The sequence below is a fragment of the Chiloscyllium plagiosum genome, chromosome 40 (genome assembly GCF_004010195.1).
Source record: "Chiloscyllium plagiosum isolate BGI_BamShark_2017 chromosome 40, ASM401019v2, whole genome shotgun sequence".
In the NCBI taxonomy this organism is placed as follows: domain Eukaryota; kingdom Metazoa; phylum Chordata; class Chondrichthyes; order Orectolobiformes; family Hemiscylliidae; genus Chiloscyllium; species Chiloscyllium plagiosum.
Window position 1 is genome coordinate 6733733 of NC_057749.1, and position 14392 is coordinate 6748124.

General features: G+C 41.8%; 1 protein-coding gene across 12 annotated transcripts in view; it reads right to left on the reverse strand.

Annotated features, from left to right (window-relative positions):
- celf6 (CUGBP Elav-like family member 6) overlaps positions 1 to 14392 on the reverse strand; it is an 859092-nt gene that overhangs the window by 40323 nt on the left and 804377 nt on the right. For 11 of the 12 annotated variants that reach the window (XR_006309810.1, XM_043680229.1, XM_043680223.1 and 8 more), the window contains one exon: positions 13365 to 13508. Coding sequence is in view for 11 of the 12 variants with exons in the window: in XM_043680229.1 (XP_043536164.1) it covers positions 13365 to 13508 (144 nt within the window). In the remaining variant the exon portion in view is untranslated. Of the gene's footprint in view, positions 1 to 13356; positions 13509 to 14392 lie in introns of those variants that run through there. The other variant, XM_043680231.1, reaches the window with a different exon arrangement.

A 14392-nucleotide genomic window follows, 5' to 3' on the forward strand; every position in this document is an offset into this window, starting at 1 on the left:
TAGGTGTGGACCTGTTGAGCCGAAGGGCCTGTTCCATACTGTGAGAAATCAAATTTAACTTATAAGCACTGGGGCACAACTGGGTGTGATATAGAGAAGAAGAAGGAATTATTAATCAGTTGACTATTCTGAATCAAATTGTCCTGTGGAACAATATAGAGTAATAGGGTAGGGGAATGATCTGGGCGGGTTACTCTTTGGAGGGTCGGTGTGGACTTGATTGGCCAAATGGCCTACTTCCGCACTATAGGTATTCTATAATTGGGGGTTCAATGAATAGTACAGCATCCTATTTCATGAGAAGTAAATGTACAGCAGATGTAAAAAAGAACAATGAATAAAGTGTGATAGTGGGATCAATTCAGGAAGACTCCAGATTCAAATGAGGAGATGGTGGATTGAGGAATCAGGTTTGATTTCCATGTCTATGTTGCACTCCTTTAAATCAGATACCACAATAGGCTCCTGACTTCGCAAAGCTATTCTCAATTTATTAGAGTCATTGAGGTCTAAAGCACCGAAAGAGGCCCTATCCAGTCTGTACCAGTCAAAAAGACCTACCTAATTATTCTAATCCCATTTTCCAGCAAATCACCTATACCGCACATGCCCAGGTATATATTTAAATTCAAACTTCCCATCTACCACGGTAGGCCAGGGATGTTCCTGCTATGCCATTGCTTCCCTCTGAGTTAGCAGAAAGCAGTCACTTGATGGTACAGAACTTCAATGTTGTTGACAAGCAAGAGATAAGTTGCCAAATGTTTTCATCTTTCTACTCATCAGGACAAATGCAAGAATCTCAGATTTTAAGCCACCACAATAGTTGGAAGGCAAGTAGCTATCCGGAGCAGCCAAATTAACAGTAAGGTCCTCCAAACAGCAATTATTTCATAGCTTGGCCAATTGGAGTCAACTTGCCATCCATTCAGAATCCTCTTCTCCTGTAGTATAAACTGTTGTGATCATTTGAAATTTGGCACTCTTGTATTGGTCCTGATGAGTACAAGGAGTTAAGCTTCAGCAACATGTCCCTCATTTCAACAGCACAAACAGAAAACTTTGAGAATGGATCTCCAGTAAGATCCTTCTGTTACACCTCCCTTTCTGTCCTTAGAACATGGGGATAACATACTTGTATCCTTGAAGGTTCCACATTTAAGTTATGCTGAAAATGTAGAATTGATGGGATAAAGTCTCATCTTCACCACAGTCTGACACAAAATGATCACTCATTTGTTTGAAACCCACCTGATTGTCATCCTATTGAAGTCTAGTTTAACAGAACAGTATCTCATTTTAAGAAAGAAAACATTTTGCATTTACATTTCACACCATCAGGAAATCCCAAAGTGAAGAACGTATATCTTATAGTCGCCCTTCTAATCATAAAATGTAGGAAATGAAACAGCCAAACTGTGCAAATGATTTAGTAACCCAAGAATCTGTTTCTTTGTGATGTTATCTGCGGAATAAATACTGGCCCAGGGACTGGGGGAAAATCCCCTGAAGTTCCTAGTCACAGTGTATGAGATTATTTCTGTTCATCGGAGTAGACAAATAGGGTCTCTGTTTCAATTTCTGACAGACAGTGCTTACAACAGTGCAGCACTCCCTCAGGACTGCACTTGAATGCCAGGCTAGACTTTATGCCTCAGTTATTGCAGCGGTGCCTGAACCACTATTGGAGTTGTGTGGTGTTCTAGATGATGTTTAGGGTCCACTGCTCTGGGATTGAGATGTGGCTAGAGTCTTAGGACTTTTAAAGTAATTCTTTATCTTCACCACGTGAACTGCATAGATTCTAATTAAGCACAAGGACTAAGCACTTCTCCACCTTAATCATTGTCATCAATGAGACAGCCTCCTACGTTTATGCTCAAGTACTTACCTTCTCAGTATGAGGTTAGAGGCCTCCTACTGAGTGAATGTGACAACTGATTTATCGATAAGACAGAGAAGCAGAAGTAGGCCATTCAACCCTTCAAGTCTGATCCAACATTCAACGAGATCATGGCTGATCTGTTAATCCCAAACTCCACTTGCCTGTCTTTTTCCCATAACTCTTCATTTTCTTACTGAATAAAAATCTGTTTTTCTCAGCCTTGAATGTACGTCATGACCCGGCCTCGACAGCCCACTATGTTAAAGAATTCCACAGGATTACAACCCTCAGAAAAGAAATTCTTCCTAACCCTAATGCTATCCCTATGTTCTAAATGGGCAATCTCTTAGTCTGAGATTACGCCCTCTGTTCCTAGACTCTCCCACAAGAGGAAACAACTTCTCCAACATCTACCATGTCAAATCAATTTATGTCAGACCTATAGAGAATATCAGAATGCCATTAGATTTGCCAAAAGGTTTTACTACTCGGTTTTGTTAGTAACCGCTTGATGGAAACAGTCCAAAGTTGATTCTGTCATCTTTCTCCAGTCATTATTTGGATTCAGATACCTCATGAAATGAGTGTGCTGGTCTTGATTAACAAATATGGTCAGGAATTAGATGGGCTGAATGGTCACTTTCCAAATTGCAACAATTCTGTAATTCTGACTTATCAGGCTTGTTCAGAGTCATCTTCAGCAGATTCATTTTTCTATGTCTATTGACACCCTCGAGGCTACAATTAATCTGAAATATTATGGCTACAAGAGCAGGTCAGGGGCCGGGTATTCTGTGCTGACTCATTCACTTCCAGAATCTTTACCATCCTTTTTAAAAAATCTTTAATGGGATGCAGGTATCACTAGCAAGCTCAGCATTTATTGACCATCCCTAATTGCCCTTGAACTGAGTGGCTTGCTTGAACATTTCAGATATTTTCAAAAGAGTCAACCACATTGCTCTGGGTTTGGCATCATATGTAGACGAGATCAGAATGGCTGGTTACCTTCTCCTAAGGGCACAGTGAACTAAAAGCATTATTACATCAACCAATGATGCTTTCATGGTCACCATAACTGAAGCTAGCTTTTCACTCCAGTGGTTGCTGGGATTTAAAACCATGACCACAGTGCATTAACGCGCCCAGTGATATGACCACTATACCACTGTCTCTCCAAGGCACAGGAAAGGCACAGGAAAGGCACATTCTCTTCACTTGACTGGATGGCTACACATCCAACAACATTCAAGAAGCTCACCAGCATCTAAAACTTAACTGCTTTAATTGGCACTCGATCCACTTCCTTAAATATTCACCCTTGACCGCTGATATACCAGCAGCAGTAACGTGCATTCTGGAAAGAATTCACTGCAGGAATTTCTCTGAAAGCTCCTTTAACTGGACCTTCTAAACTCAAGTTCAAGTAAAAGAACGAAGGCAGCAGGTACATGGGAATACCAAGGCTTCCTGACCCGGAACTGTATCACTATTCCTGTTGTCATGAGTTCAAAATCTTGGAACTAGATCCAAGCATTACTATTCAACTACTTGTGTACTTCTTGTTGTGGGTATGTTCGTCAAACATACCCACAGCAACTGCAACCAGCATCTGAGCTACAAATCTTTGCACAAATCTTGAACTTAGGTACTGTAATATTCCTTTACTTACATCTTGATACCGCTTTAGTGTGTACTGGACCTCGCTCATCACGTGTTCACTTTTGACTTAGTCTCTTTTCTCTTGTTGATGTCAGCATCAGGCAATAGCTAACCTCATCATGACATGCATGGGTCTCACTAAACCAGCGACTCTGGTTTGGTTTTCTGACTAGACAAAGGAACTCGACTTCACTGCATGATCAAATTTTACAAGATACATGACTGATAGAAAGAAATGGTTAGGGAGTTAGATGGGACAAACCAGAGAATTGAAGACAAGAAATAGCAAGGAATAGCGAAAGATTTAGAGAATTAAGGTTGGAGAGATAGATCGGTAAGATAGTGGTTAGCACTGCTGCCTCACAGCACCAGGGACCCAGGTTCAATTCCAGCCTCGGGTGACTGCCTGTGTGGAGTTTGCACATTCTCCCTGTGTCTGTGTGGGTTTCCTCCCATGGCCCAACGACATGCAGGTCAGGTGAATTGGCCATGCTAAATTGCCCATAGTGTTAGGTGCATTTGTCAGAGGGAAATGAGTCTGGGTGGGTTACTCTTCAGAGGAACATAGAACATAGAACATTACAGCACAGTACAGACCCTTCGGCCCTCAATGTTGCGCAGACCTGTCATATCAATCTGAAGCCCATCTAACCTACACTATTACGTGTATGTCCATATGCTTGTCCAATGATACCTTAAATGTACTTAAAGTTGGCGAATCTACTACCGTTGCAGGCAAAGCATTCCATACCCTTACCAATCTCTGAGTAGTGTGGACGTGGGCCAAATGGCCTGTTTCCACACTGTAGGGAATCTAATTTAAATGGATGGATAGAGAGAAGTCGTGAGATAAAATGGTAGAGTTGAACAGAAGAGGAACTGAATCAGGACCTTTTCAATATATTACAAATTGACCTTAGAGTGTTGAGTGTCAATGGCAAGGTTAAAATTTATTGCCCATGAGAAGGTGATAGGGCACCTTCGCTGTAGGCTTTATGGTGTGGGTGCGTCCACTGTAATGGTCACACTCTGGGACAACACACTTTGTGGCTGTTAAAAATCACCCACATTAGCATTGATGTGGTGTCACGTATAAACCAGACCTAGTAAGAATGATAGATATCCTTCAATGAAGACCATTAGTGAACCAGGGTTTTGACTCCAATCATGTAGTTTCATGAATTGATCAATAAGGTTTGCACTTTATTCCAGATTGGTTGAGTAATTGACTTTAATTTCCCCAGCCTCTGGTGCATTTCGAGCTCATGTGTCCAGAGTACAGGTACACAATCCTTGATCTGAAATTCCGAAATCCTAAAAGCTCTGAAATCTGAAATTCTTTTCATGGAGTGCAGAGTGTCATTTTGGCATGCGAACATGTGACCCAACTCCACACCCACCCGAGTTATGTTTCAGCGCTCAGACTATTCCCACATGTGTCTGTTGTTAGGTAATTTTCTAAAATTTCACTGTGAAAATGCCATTTATCCCGAAATCCGAAAAATTCCAAATTCCGAAAAACAACTGGCCTCAAGGATTTCGGATAAAGGATTGTGTACTTGATTGTAACTCAGGTCATGAACATACACATCCATAACACTGGGTTTCTAACCTTCTAAAAAAGAGAATATTTTCATTAAACAGCAGAGACAGAGAGACAAGGACAGAGAGACAGAGACAGAGTGAGAAAGTGTGCGAGAAAGAAGAGAGATAGTAAAACAGTGAGAAAGAATATTTCATGCAGGCATTGTATTGTAAGAGGACATTACAGTTGGTGCCAACTGAAGGACAATGAACTGGAGTGTTTCCAACTATCAACATACATGGGGATTTTAAAGGGATTCAGAAATGTCCAAATATTCAAGGACTAGGCCAGAGTACACTGTTGTTCTCTGATGGTTGACAGACAATCTGATTTCATGCAACTAGGGAATTAATTCAGAACTGTATGCATATTTCAGTTTTGAAGTGGAGGTGACATTTTCCATGACCTGACCCCATGAATAAAGTATTTCCATTATATTGTGGTCTGAGCTGCTGGAAATTTGAAATCGAGTGATATGGAGATATCAAGTAGCGTGACTGACAGCTCATTTTAAACTGGTTGGTGCCTCTCTGTACTCAACTGCATGAATTATCAAGCTCCCAGCTGCCATTTATAGATCAAATCGCATAACAGCAGGTCACGTTACAACTCTGGGCGGGCAGACATGTTAACGTTGCCCTTTTGAGTGGCAGCTCGATAAGAATATCACTCTCAGAATGCAAGTTTCGTTTAATCCGAACTATTGCACAAAATTATTTGGTCTGAGCTTAAAGGGACCCAGCACCCTCATTTCCAACGGAGCCAGGGGATAACTGAGATTGTGAACCTGCTTAGAGCTCTCTTACTGAGATGCCAAGTGCTCTGTCAAGTTCATGTTACAGTCTCTAGACACTGATCTCCAAATAAATTCCTCACAAACTGGATCTGTGTGGAAGTTTTATTTCTCTTCCATTTTGCTCATTCATTGTTTAACAGGCTGCTATCCATGCACTGAATTGAACTTGCAAAAATTCATAAGGGTTTTATTGGAAATTTATAGTTTGGCACAGACATCAGTTTCCACCTTTTCCTTTCTGTATCCTTTCCCTGTTCAGAAGAGCCCAGCCTTCTCTATGTTTAAGAGAAATCCCAGGTCACCCAACTGAAAACAATTACTATCCACCAGGGGGCAGTACTAGATTAGATTACTTACAGTGTGAAAACAGGCCCCCCCGGCCCAGCAAGTCCACACCGACCCTCCGAAGAGCAACCCACCCCGACACATTCCCCCCTGGCCAATTCATCTAACCTGCACGTCTTTGGATTGTGGGAGGAAACCAGAGCACCCAGAGGAAACCCACACAGACACGGGGAGAATGTGCAAACTCCACACAGTTGCCCGAGGCAGGTGTTGAACTCGGGACTCTGGGGCTGGGAGGTACTGAGCCACCATGCCACCGTGAAGAAAGCATAGGGAAAAATGTTTAAATGGTGTTAGAGGGACAGACAATAGAACAGATTTACAAGGATGTTGTTAGGATTGCAGGAATTTGAGCTATCGTGAGAGGCTGAATAGGCTGGAGCTGTTTTCCCTGGAGTGTCGGAGGCTGAGGGGTGACCTTATAGGGGTTTATAAAATCACGAGGAGAGTGTTAGGGTGATTAGCCAAGTTCCATCAGCTCAGACCACAATATAATGGTAATACTTTTCCCTGGGGGAGGGGAATTTAAAACTAGAGGGCATAGGTTTAGAGTGAGAGGGGAAATATTTAAAAAGGACCTAAGGGGCAACTTTTTTCATAGAGGGTAGTGCGTGTATGGAATGAGCTGCCAGAGGAAGTGGTGGATGGGTATATGAATAGGAAGGGTGAAGAGGAATGTGGACCAAATACTGGCAAGTGGGACTGGATTAATTTAGGATATGTGGTTGGCATGGATGAGTTGGACCGAAGGGTCTGTTTTGGTGCCATATGACTCTATGACAATACTGTACACCCAGCCCCTGTGGTGTCCATCTCTTTCTTAAAAACATTGAGGCCATTGCTGTTCCGTCTCCATGGACACCCGAGGAGCAAACCCAGCTCTCTATTGTTTTAAAATGAAGTTGTTCCGAAGTGTTATGACGCACCATAAAAATAGGTGGAACTTGAACCCAAGCTTCCCATCCCAGAGGTAGGGATAATACCACTGCAGGACAGATGCACAAAATCCAATGATCTGCATTTCCAACTTAGCCATCCGTCATTCCCCCACATCCTTTTTTTTCGCTTTATCTTTTGGCAATGTGTGTCGGTCACTGGCTAGGCCAGTATTTATTGCTCGTTCCTTTTCCTGTGCTTTGCAATTGCATCCAGGAGCCACACCTTTGCCTGACGTGATTGTCCATAATGCCAAACAGGCCCCCATGCGTCCTGTGATGTCAACTGGCAGCAGGAAACCAGTGATCCACATTCTCGCCCGGACGCCAAAATGGCCAAAGAGATGGACAGCTCAGACCAGGCCAGTGAGGTCAGCTGGTCATGTGCATTTATTGTTCCACCTAGTGGTGACATTCACCATAAACATAGCCACCATCATCAAAAATCTCTCTTCCTCATTGCAACATGGAAGATAATTCTAGGTAGCCTGGAACCAGAAGCGTGTTCTTTGACATACCCCATTGTCCCATTGCACCATCAGAACAAATACACTTCTTCTACGCAGGCTTTACTGAAGCAGTAGAATGGTAAAATTACCATAGTTTTACCAGACAAGTAGGACTGCTCTCTCTTTCTCTCATTAGAAAGAGATGACTGGTGGTGGTTTAACGTGAGGGTCACCACACCTCAGGAGAGGGGAGAGGTTGAGAAGGAGAGTCCTTAAAAGTAACCTCAGCCAGTGTGGAAAGTCAGCCCATACTCTGCAATGCAAACCAGCCATCCAGTCAACTGAGCTAACCATGACTGAAGCAATACATTGTACAGCAGACACAAGATAAAACTATTATGCACCTCCCTGATGCTGACAGTTAAAAGGTTCTGCACATATCATTGTGTAATCTTCCATCAGAAATGTTCTTTGAACTTCGCGTCCATTGACATATCCGCGAGGTTGTATTTAGACCCTTTATATGCACATCCACCAAAGTTATGACAGTGGCGAGGGCGAACATCTCAATGAATACATTTCAGTCATTTAGCTGCAGACATTTAATGGACTGAATTTAAATTCTAGTAATGCCAATATCCCTTGAATGAATATTAAAGAAAATCATGCAGGTGGCTCAAATTTTATTGCCTTCATTTATGGTCTGTGCTCCTTTCATTAAAGGTTCTCAGGTATTTGCAAAATCTACCCTATCATGTGTGTATCATTTCACAAATACTGCTTTAGGTGCAGATAGTTCTTTGCTTCTTCAACTTCAGTTATTCGCCTTGGAAGATCGTTTGGTATTTTTCCCATTTCTCCTGCTTAGGACTTTTCTGATACTCCTCAAACCCTTAAGTCATCCTTCCACTCACTGTAGATACCTATAAGCTTATCTAAGGTAATGGGTTTTCATTATCCAGGACGGTTCTGATTCTGAGGCTAATTTTAACTGTTATTGTGTAAAATTGTGTATGTTAACCCACTAAGGCTCAATTTAGTCTTCCACAGTAGGGTCAACTCTCATATAGTATGGTCCAGCTTGGGAACACTACCCCAACAAGCCAAGCTGCTGGAATGTTAATATTGGGAGATTGAGAGATTTCCATTGACAACACCCATGTCTGTGCCAAACATAACACATTCAGAGATCACAGTCACACAACTCCAGGTAATCGTCCAGCAGGTTGACTTGAATTCACAAGCTTTCAGAACACTGCTCCTTCGTCAGATGCACTCCGAAAGCTTGTGATTTCAAGTAAACTTGTTGGACTATAACCTGGTGTCATGTGACCTCTGACTTTGTCCACCCCAGTCCAACACCGGCACTCCACATCATCAGAGATGGATATCAACTGCCTTCTCCATTTTTGCCCATTGGCTTTTTTGAGTAGTTAACAATGAAAGACCTCTATGTATAATGTACCTCTCAGAGATGTTTCACACAGAATAAATTTGAAGTGAACAGCACAATCCCAGAATGGGATAAATGTCAAATTTAGAGGTGTTCCTTCATGACAGAGTGCTTGTCAGACTGAATTCTGTGCTCATCAGTGTCTGGCATCTTTGATGTGTATCTGAACAGGCAGGCATACCAAAAATGCTGGGGTATCTGAATATAGTCAAGATCAGCCAGTCTTTACCAACTGGGACATTGAATTGCAAGTCTGGAAAAGATGGTGTTTACCTCACCTCATTGTGATGGAGTCAAACACAGGTTCTGAAGATCTTTTTTTAAAAAAAATGCTACTGCATTGCAGAACCCAATACCTTTTACAAGTAAAACATAAAGTAATTACTCAAGAAAGGCACTATTTCTGACTCAGAAATCTTTGGTTTCCATCTTTGTTATGCAGCAATGCAGCTATCTTTTCTATAACTGTTAATTACCACACTTAATAGCAAATACCCCCTCTCAGTATTCGTAGATAAACTAGCAATTTACTGTTGACCCTCAGGAGAGCAATGCCAATCAAAGCTCTGAATCCTAATGTCTTCACAAAAAGAAATACAATAATAAGAATTGAAGAAATGATAAGGGAAGGTGGTAGCTCTGCTGTCTTTCATATTTCTCCGGTAAACCTCAACTTATCTCAAAACAATCTTTTCACTCAACCATGATTTTATGTGGAGTTACATTTCAAGATTTGGATAGAGCTGTTATAAAGGAAAAGAAAATAAATGCTTGCATTTATAGAGCACTTTCATGCCTGCTTGTGTTCTCAATATGCTTTATAGCCAACGATTTACTTTTTGAAGTGGAGCCAATGATATAATGTAAGAAATACAGCAGGCAATTTGTACTTCATAAACTCCCGCCAATAACGACACAATAATTACCAGATAATCTGTTTTTGTCTTATTGACTGAGATATAAATATTGACCAACTACAAGGAATACTGTTCTCTTTCAAAATGGTGCCACAGGTCCCTTTACATTCACTGCTGAAATGGGCAGATGGGCCTCGATTAATGCCTCCAACACAAAGAAACCTCACTCAGACAGCCAGGTTCTCCACAGGAGAGTTAGCCTTGATTTTAGCTCGAGCATTGCAATGGGATTCGCACCCAGAGACAGCTACCAACAGGGTCACAGCTGCTACAACCATTCAGGCACACACAGTCCATTCGGCCCACTGAATCGGTGCCACACACACAGGCCACCATCTCCCCATCTAACCACATTGGCATATCCTCACCTTGGTTTTATCCAACTCATTACTCTGTGACTTCCACACACTTCTTCTCCCATAGTTTCCAAGGTATTGTGGTTTGAGCTGCCCACATATTTCATGCTTAGTTGATGACATTTGTACAAAAGAAGTGCCTCACTGTTACTGTTCAACAATTTGATTCAGTTAATAATCCCTGTATCATTTCATGTTTAAACTTCAGTGTAATTTTTCAGTTGCACCCACCTGTGAGTTGCACTTCACAATGATATCAAAGCCCTTCTTCAATCAATCTCATTCCCTCATACTTTTCTGGTCATCAATGCATTCATTAAGCTTACATTTTAGTTGATTATAAAAAGATTTCAGGCAAGTCCCATACACTATAATTTCATCTCAGTGGCTTTGGGGTGTTCTATTAATGCTGGAAGGGATACATGCACCTGTGCTACTTGGGATTGGTTTACATAAAACAGAAAGTCAAAAGTTTGATCTTTGATCATTAGCTGAATGCCTACTTGGTGAGAAGTATTCGCACAAAAACTGACCTCAGGACCAGTATGCCAGAGAGTGAAGGCGATATTACAGCAAGTTACTTTGTGTCTACAAAACCAGTTATTTCTGCTTCACACTGACCTTCTTCCACCCAAGTCCATCTAACCTAATCAACATATTCCTTTCTCCTTCATGTGCACAACTAGCTTCCCCTTATATATATTTACCATACTCTTCACCTTGGCTAGTCCTTGCAATTGTAAATTCCCCATTTGCCCTGTCCTTTGGGACATTTCTCTGGATGTCTTATTCAATAATCACAGGTGTCACATTGAAACTCCTCATTTAGGATAGGACAATGAGCAGATATTAATGACGAAGGGTTATTGGACTCGAATCATTAACTCTGTTTCTCTTTCCACAGATGCTGCCAGACCTGCTGAGTTTTTCCAACACGGTCTGGTTTTGTTTCAGCTTTCCACAGTTCTTTGCTTTATGATATATGCTTATGGTCACTGCACTGGAAGAAATCAGCCATTTAGAGTTTGTGGGTTTCTTTCCTGGAGTGTACTCCTGTGTAGACAGGGCTCAGCTAAACCATGTTGGCCCTCCCTGGTGCATAGTTTGATAAGTCTCACTATCTCAAGCATGGCTAAATGACTCAGAGCTCTGGTGCGCCCAAGGGATAGCACACCAGCAAGATGTGGGGACAAAACTAGATGGAAATCATTCATACAGAAGGCTGGACTTTAATCTCATGTCCCTAGTAAAGCATGCCTTTTGTAATGGTTATGGGAAAACTGACATTCAAAAACACCAGAAATGATTTGTCCATTCCCAAAGATGTTTACCATATTTTGACTGGCTTTGTGCTAAGTACTTTTACTGTGCTTCAGTTTAATGTGTGTGCAAACGTGCACAAAATTACTCATTCACACTTAGCACACGTGATATACAAATCTTGCCGATACTCGCTGCCATACTCAACCCTGGCATCCTCACAATTTCACAATTCACTTGCCCATATCATTAAATGACAAATAGATGCACAACACATTTCAAATAGGATGTTTTTTAAAAATCTCATTCGTGTTAATTTTACAAAGGTGGGCCGAAGTCTAAAACCTTCCAAAATGTTGCTGATTTTTAATTATTACCAGGGTATCAAACTAGGGGTCAGCTAGCAGTATGAGAATCAGGACCACAATGCTATAGGAGAAAGTGAGGTCTGCAGATGCTGGAGATCAGAGCTGAAAAATGTGTTGCTGGAAAAGCGCAGCAGGTCAGGCAGCATCCAAGGAGCAGGAGAATCGATGTTTCGGGCATAAGCCCTTCATTCCTGAAGAAGGGCTGATGCCTGAAACGTCGATTCTCCTGCTCCTTGGATGCTGCCTGACCTGCTGTGCTTTTCCAGCAACACATTTTTCAGCCACAATGTTATAAACAGGTCCATGACCTCATTTGCTTATCTGCCTTATAAAATTGCCCCTTGTATTACATCTCAGTTTATTCACTTAGGATCAAGTCACTGCCTTCTCTCTTGGTATCAATTCTTTCTTAAATCATTCTGGAGTTATGCCTCCATTCCTCAAACTCAATCCACAAACTGATCACTTACTGCGTGAAAGAAAATGACCTTATTATTTTTTTAAACCTGTGTCACCAAGTGATGGTGAAATAATGCATTGGATTTATCTTCCCTGTGTTGTTTGCTGTCATTGATACCTTAGTGAGGCTCTGCTTTAATCCTAAAACAAAAACAAAATATTGTGCACACGCCGGGAAGCTAAAGGAAAAGCAGGAAGTGCTGGAGAGTCTCAGCAGGTCTGGCAGGTTGTGTAGAGGGAGAAACAGAGTTAACACTTCAAGTCCAATACGTGCTGTGTATTTCCAGTCTTTTCTGTTTCTATTTCTGTCTTAATCCTCTCCCTTTCAGCCTTTAAGCATTACCAACCTTGCGTTTCAGTCCTCTGAGACCTGCACTAATTTTAATCCCTGATAACACATAGAGACCATACCAACTGATGCTAATTCATCTCTAAAGATGCAGTCTATAAACCAACTGCAATTCTCTCACTTTGCCAAGCTAAGCCATTTCTTCTACCAGCATCCAACACAGAAATATTCAGAGAAGGAACACATTAATTTGAATATGAGCAATTGCATCTGAAGATTCTGATGAGTTCTGACGAGAAGATTGTGGCCTTACATGAAACAGTATCTTGACTCTCTTTCTTATGCACATCTATGTCCTAAATCTGGTCATCGTACTTAACACTCAAAGTTTGCCTGCTGGAGAGACTCTAGTTAAAGATGGTGTAGTAGAAAATCCTGCTAGATTGCACACACTACAATGTCTCAGGTCTGCATCGCTGGTTTGGCTCCAACTGTTCAGACAACAACCAGCCCAAGTACCACCCTGATTTGTCCACCTCATCACAGCCACCAACCCATCCACCACCCAGCCCTCCTCACCCAGGACAGGAAAGGATTTCACTCACCGAAGCATTTACTTTGGTTGGTGGCACGGTCAACAAAGACTTTGGCAGAGATCACGTTGCCAAAAGGCATGAACATCTGCATGAGCTCAGCATCCCCAAACTCCTGCGGCAGATGGTAGATGAACAGATTGCATCCCTCTGGTCCTGGAGGAGATCAAATAGCGCCATCAGATATTTACAATATTCAAGTGCCAAAGCATTCAGTAGCAAAACGTTCACATCATCACACATTGAAAAATGCATAAGCAAGGGAACAACTGCTGGTGGATGTCTTCCCAGTGGGTCCAATTCATCAGCATCGCAGAGCATTTCACATGATACAGGTTTATCTCAAGACCCACCACTCTATTGTACTATCTTAGAATATTGCTATTTACAAATTGTGGATGGTATTATCTTCGATCAGATTAACATCGAAGAAGAGTCGCTGGACGTGAAGCATTGCCTCTATCTGTCTCTCCACAGGTGCTGCCAGACCTGCTGAGTTTCTCCAGCGATTACTGTGTAGCTTTGTTTCCCTTCAACAATGATGAATCAACAATCAAGGATGCTAAGCATGTGATGTACCTAATGCAAAATGGTTTGAACATCTTGGGATGGAATGTGTGACTGCACCATGTTTGTCAACGAATGCTGATCTCCTTGGCAACACAGTAAACCAATGGGGTTGGATGGGGCGGGGAGACGCAATAATGCAGCTGCAGTATCACAAGATACATGACCCAGAGGAGACATGGGTTTAAATTTCACCATGGAAATTGATAGAGTTTAATTCTATTAATTCATAAATATGGAACAATTGGTCTCAGTAATGGTGACCGTGAAACTATCACTGATTTGTTATAAAAACCCATTTGGTACACTAATGTCCTTCAGAGAGGAAATCTGCTGTCCTTACCAAGTCTGGCCTATATGTGACTCCAGACCCACGCCAATGCAGTTGAAGCCCAAATGCCATATGAGATGGCTGAGCAAGCCACTCAGTTTAGATTAGATTAGATTACTTACAGTGTGGAAACAGGCCCTTC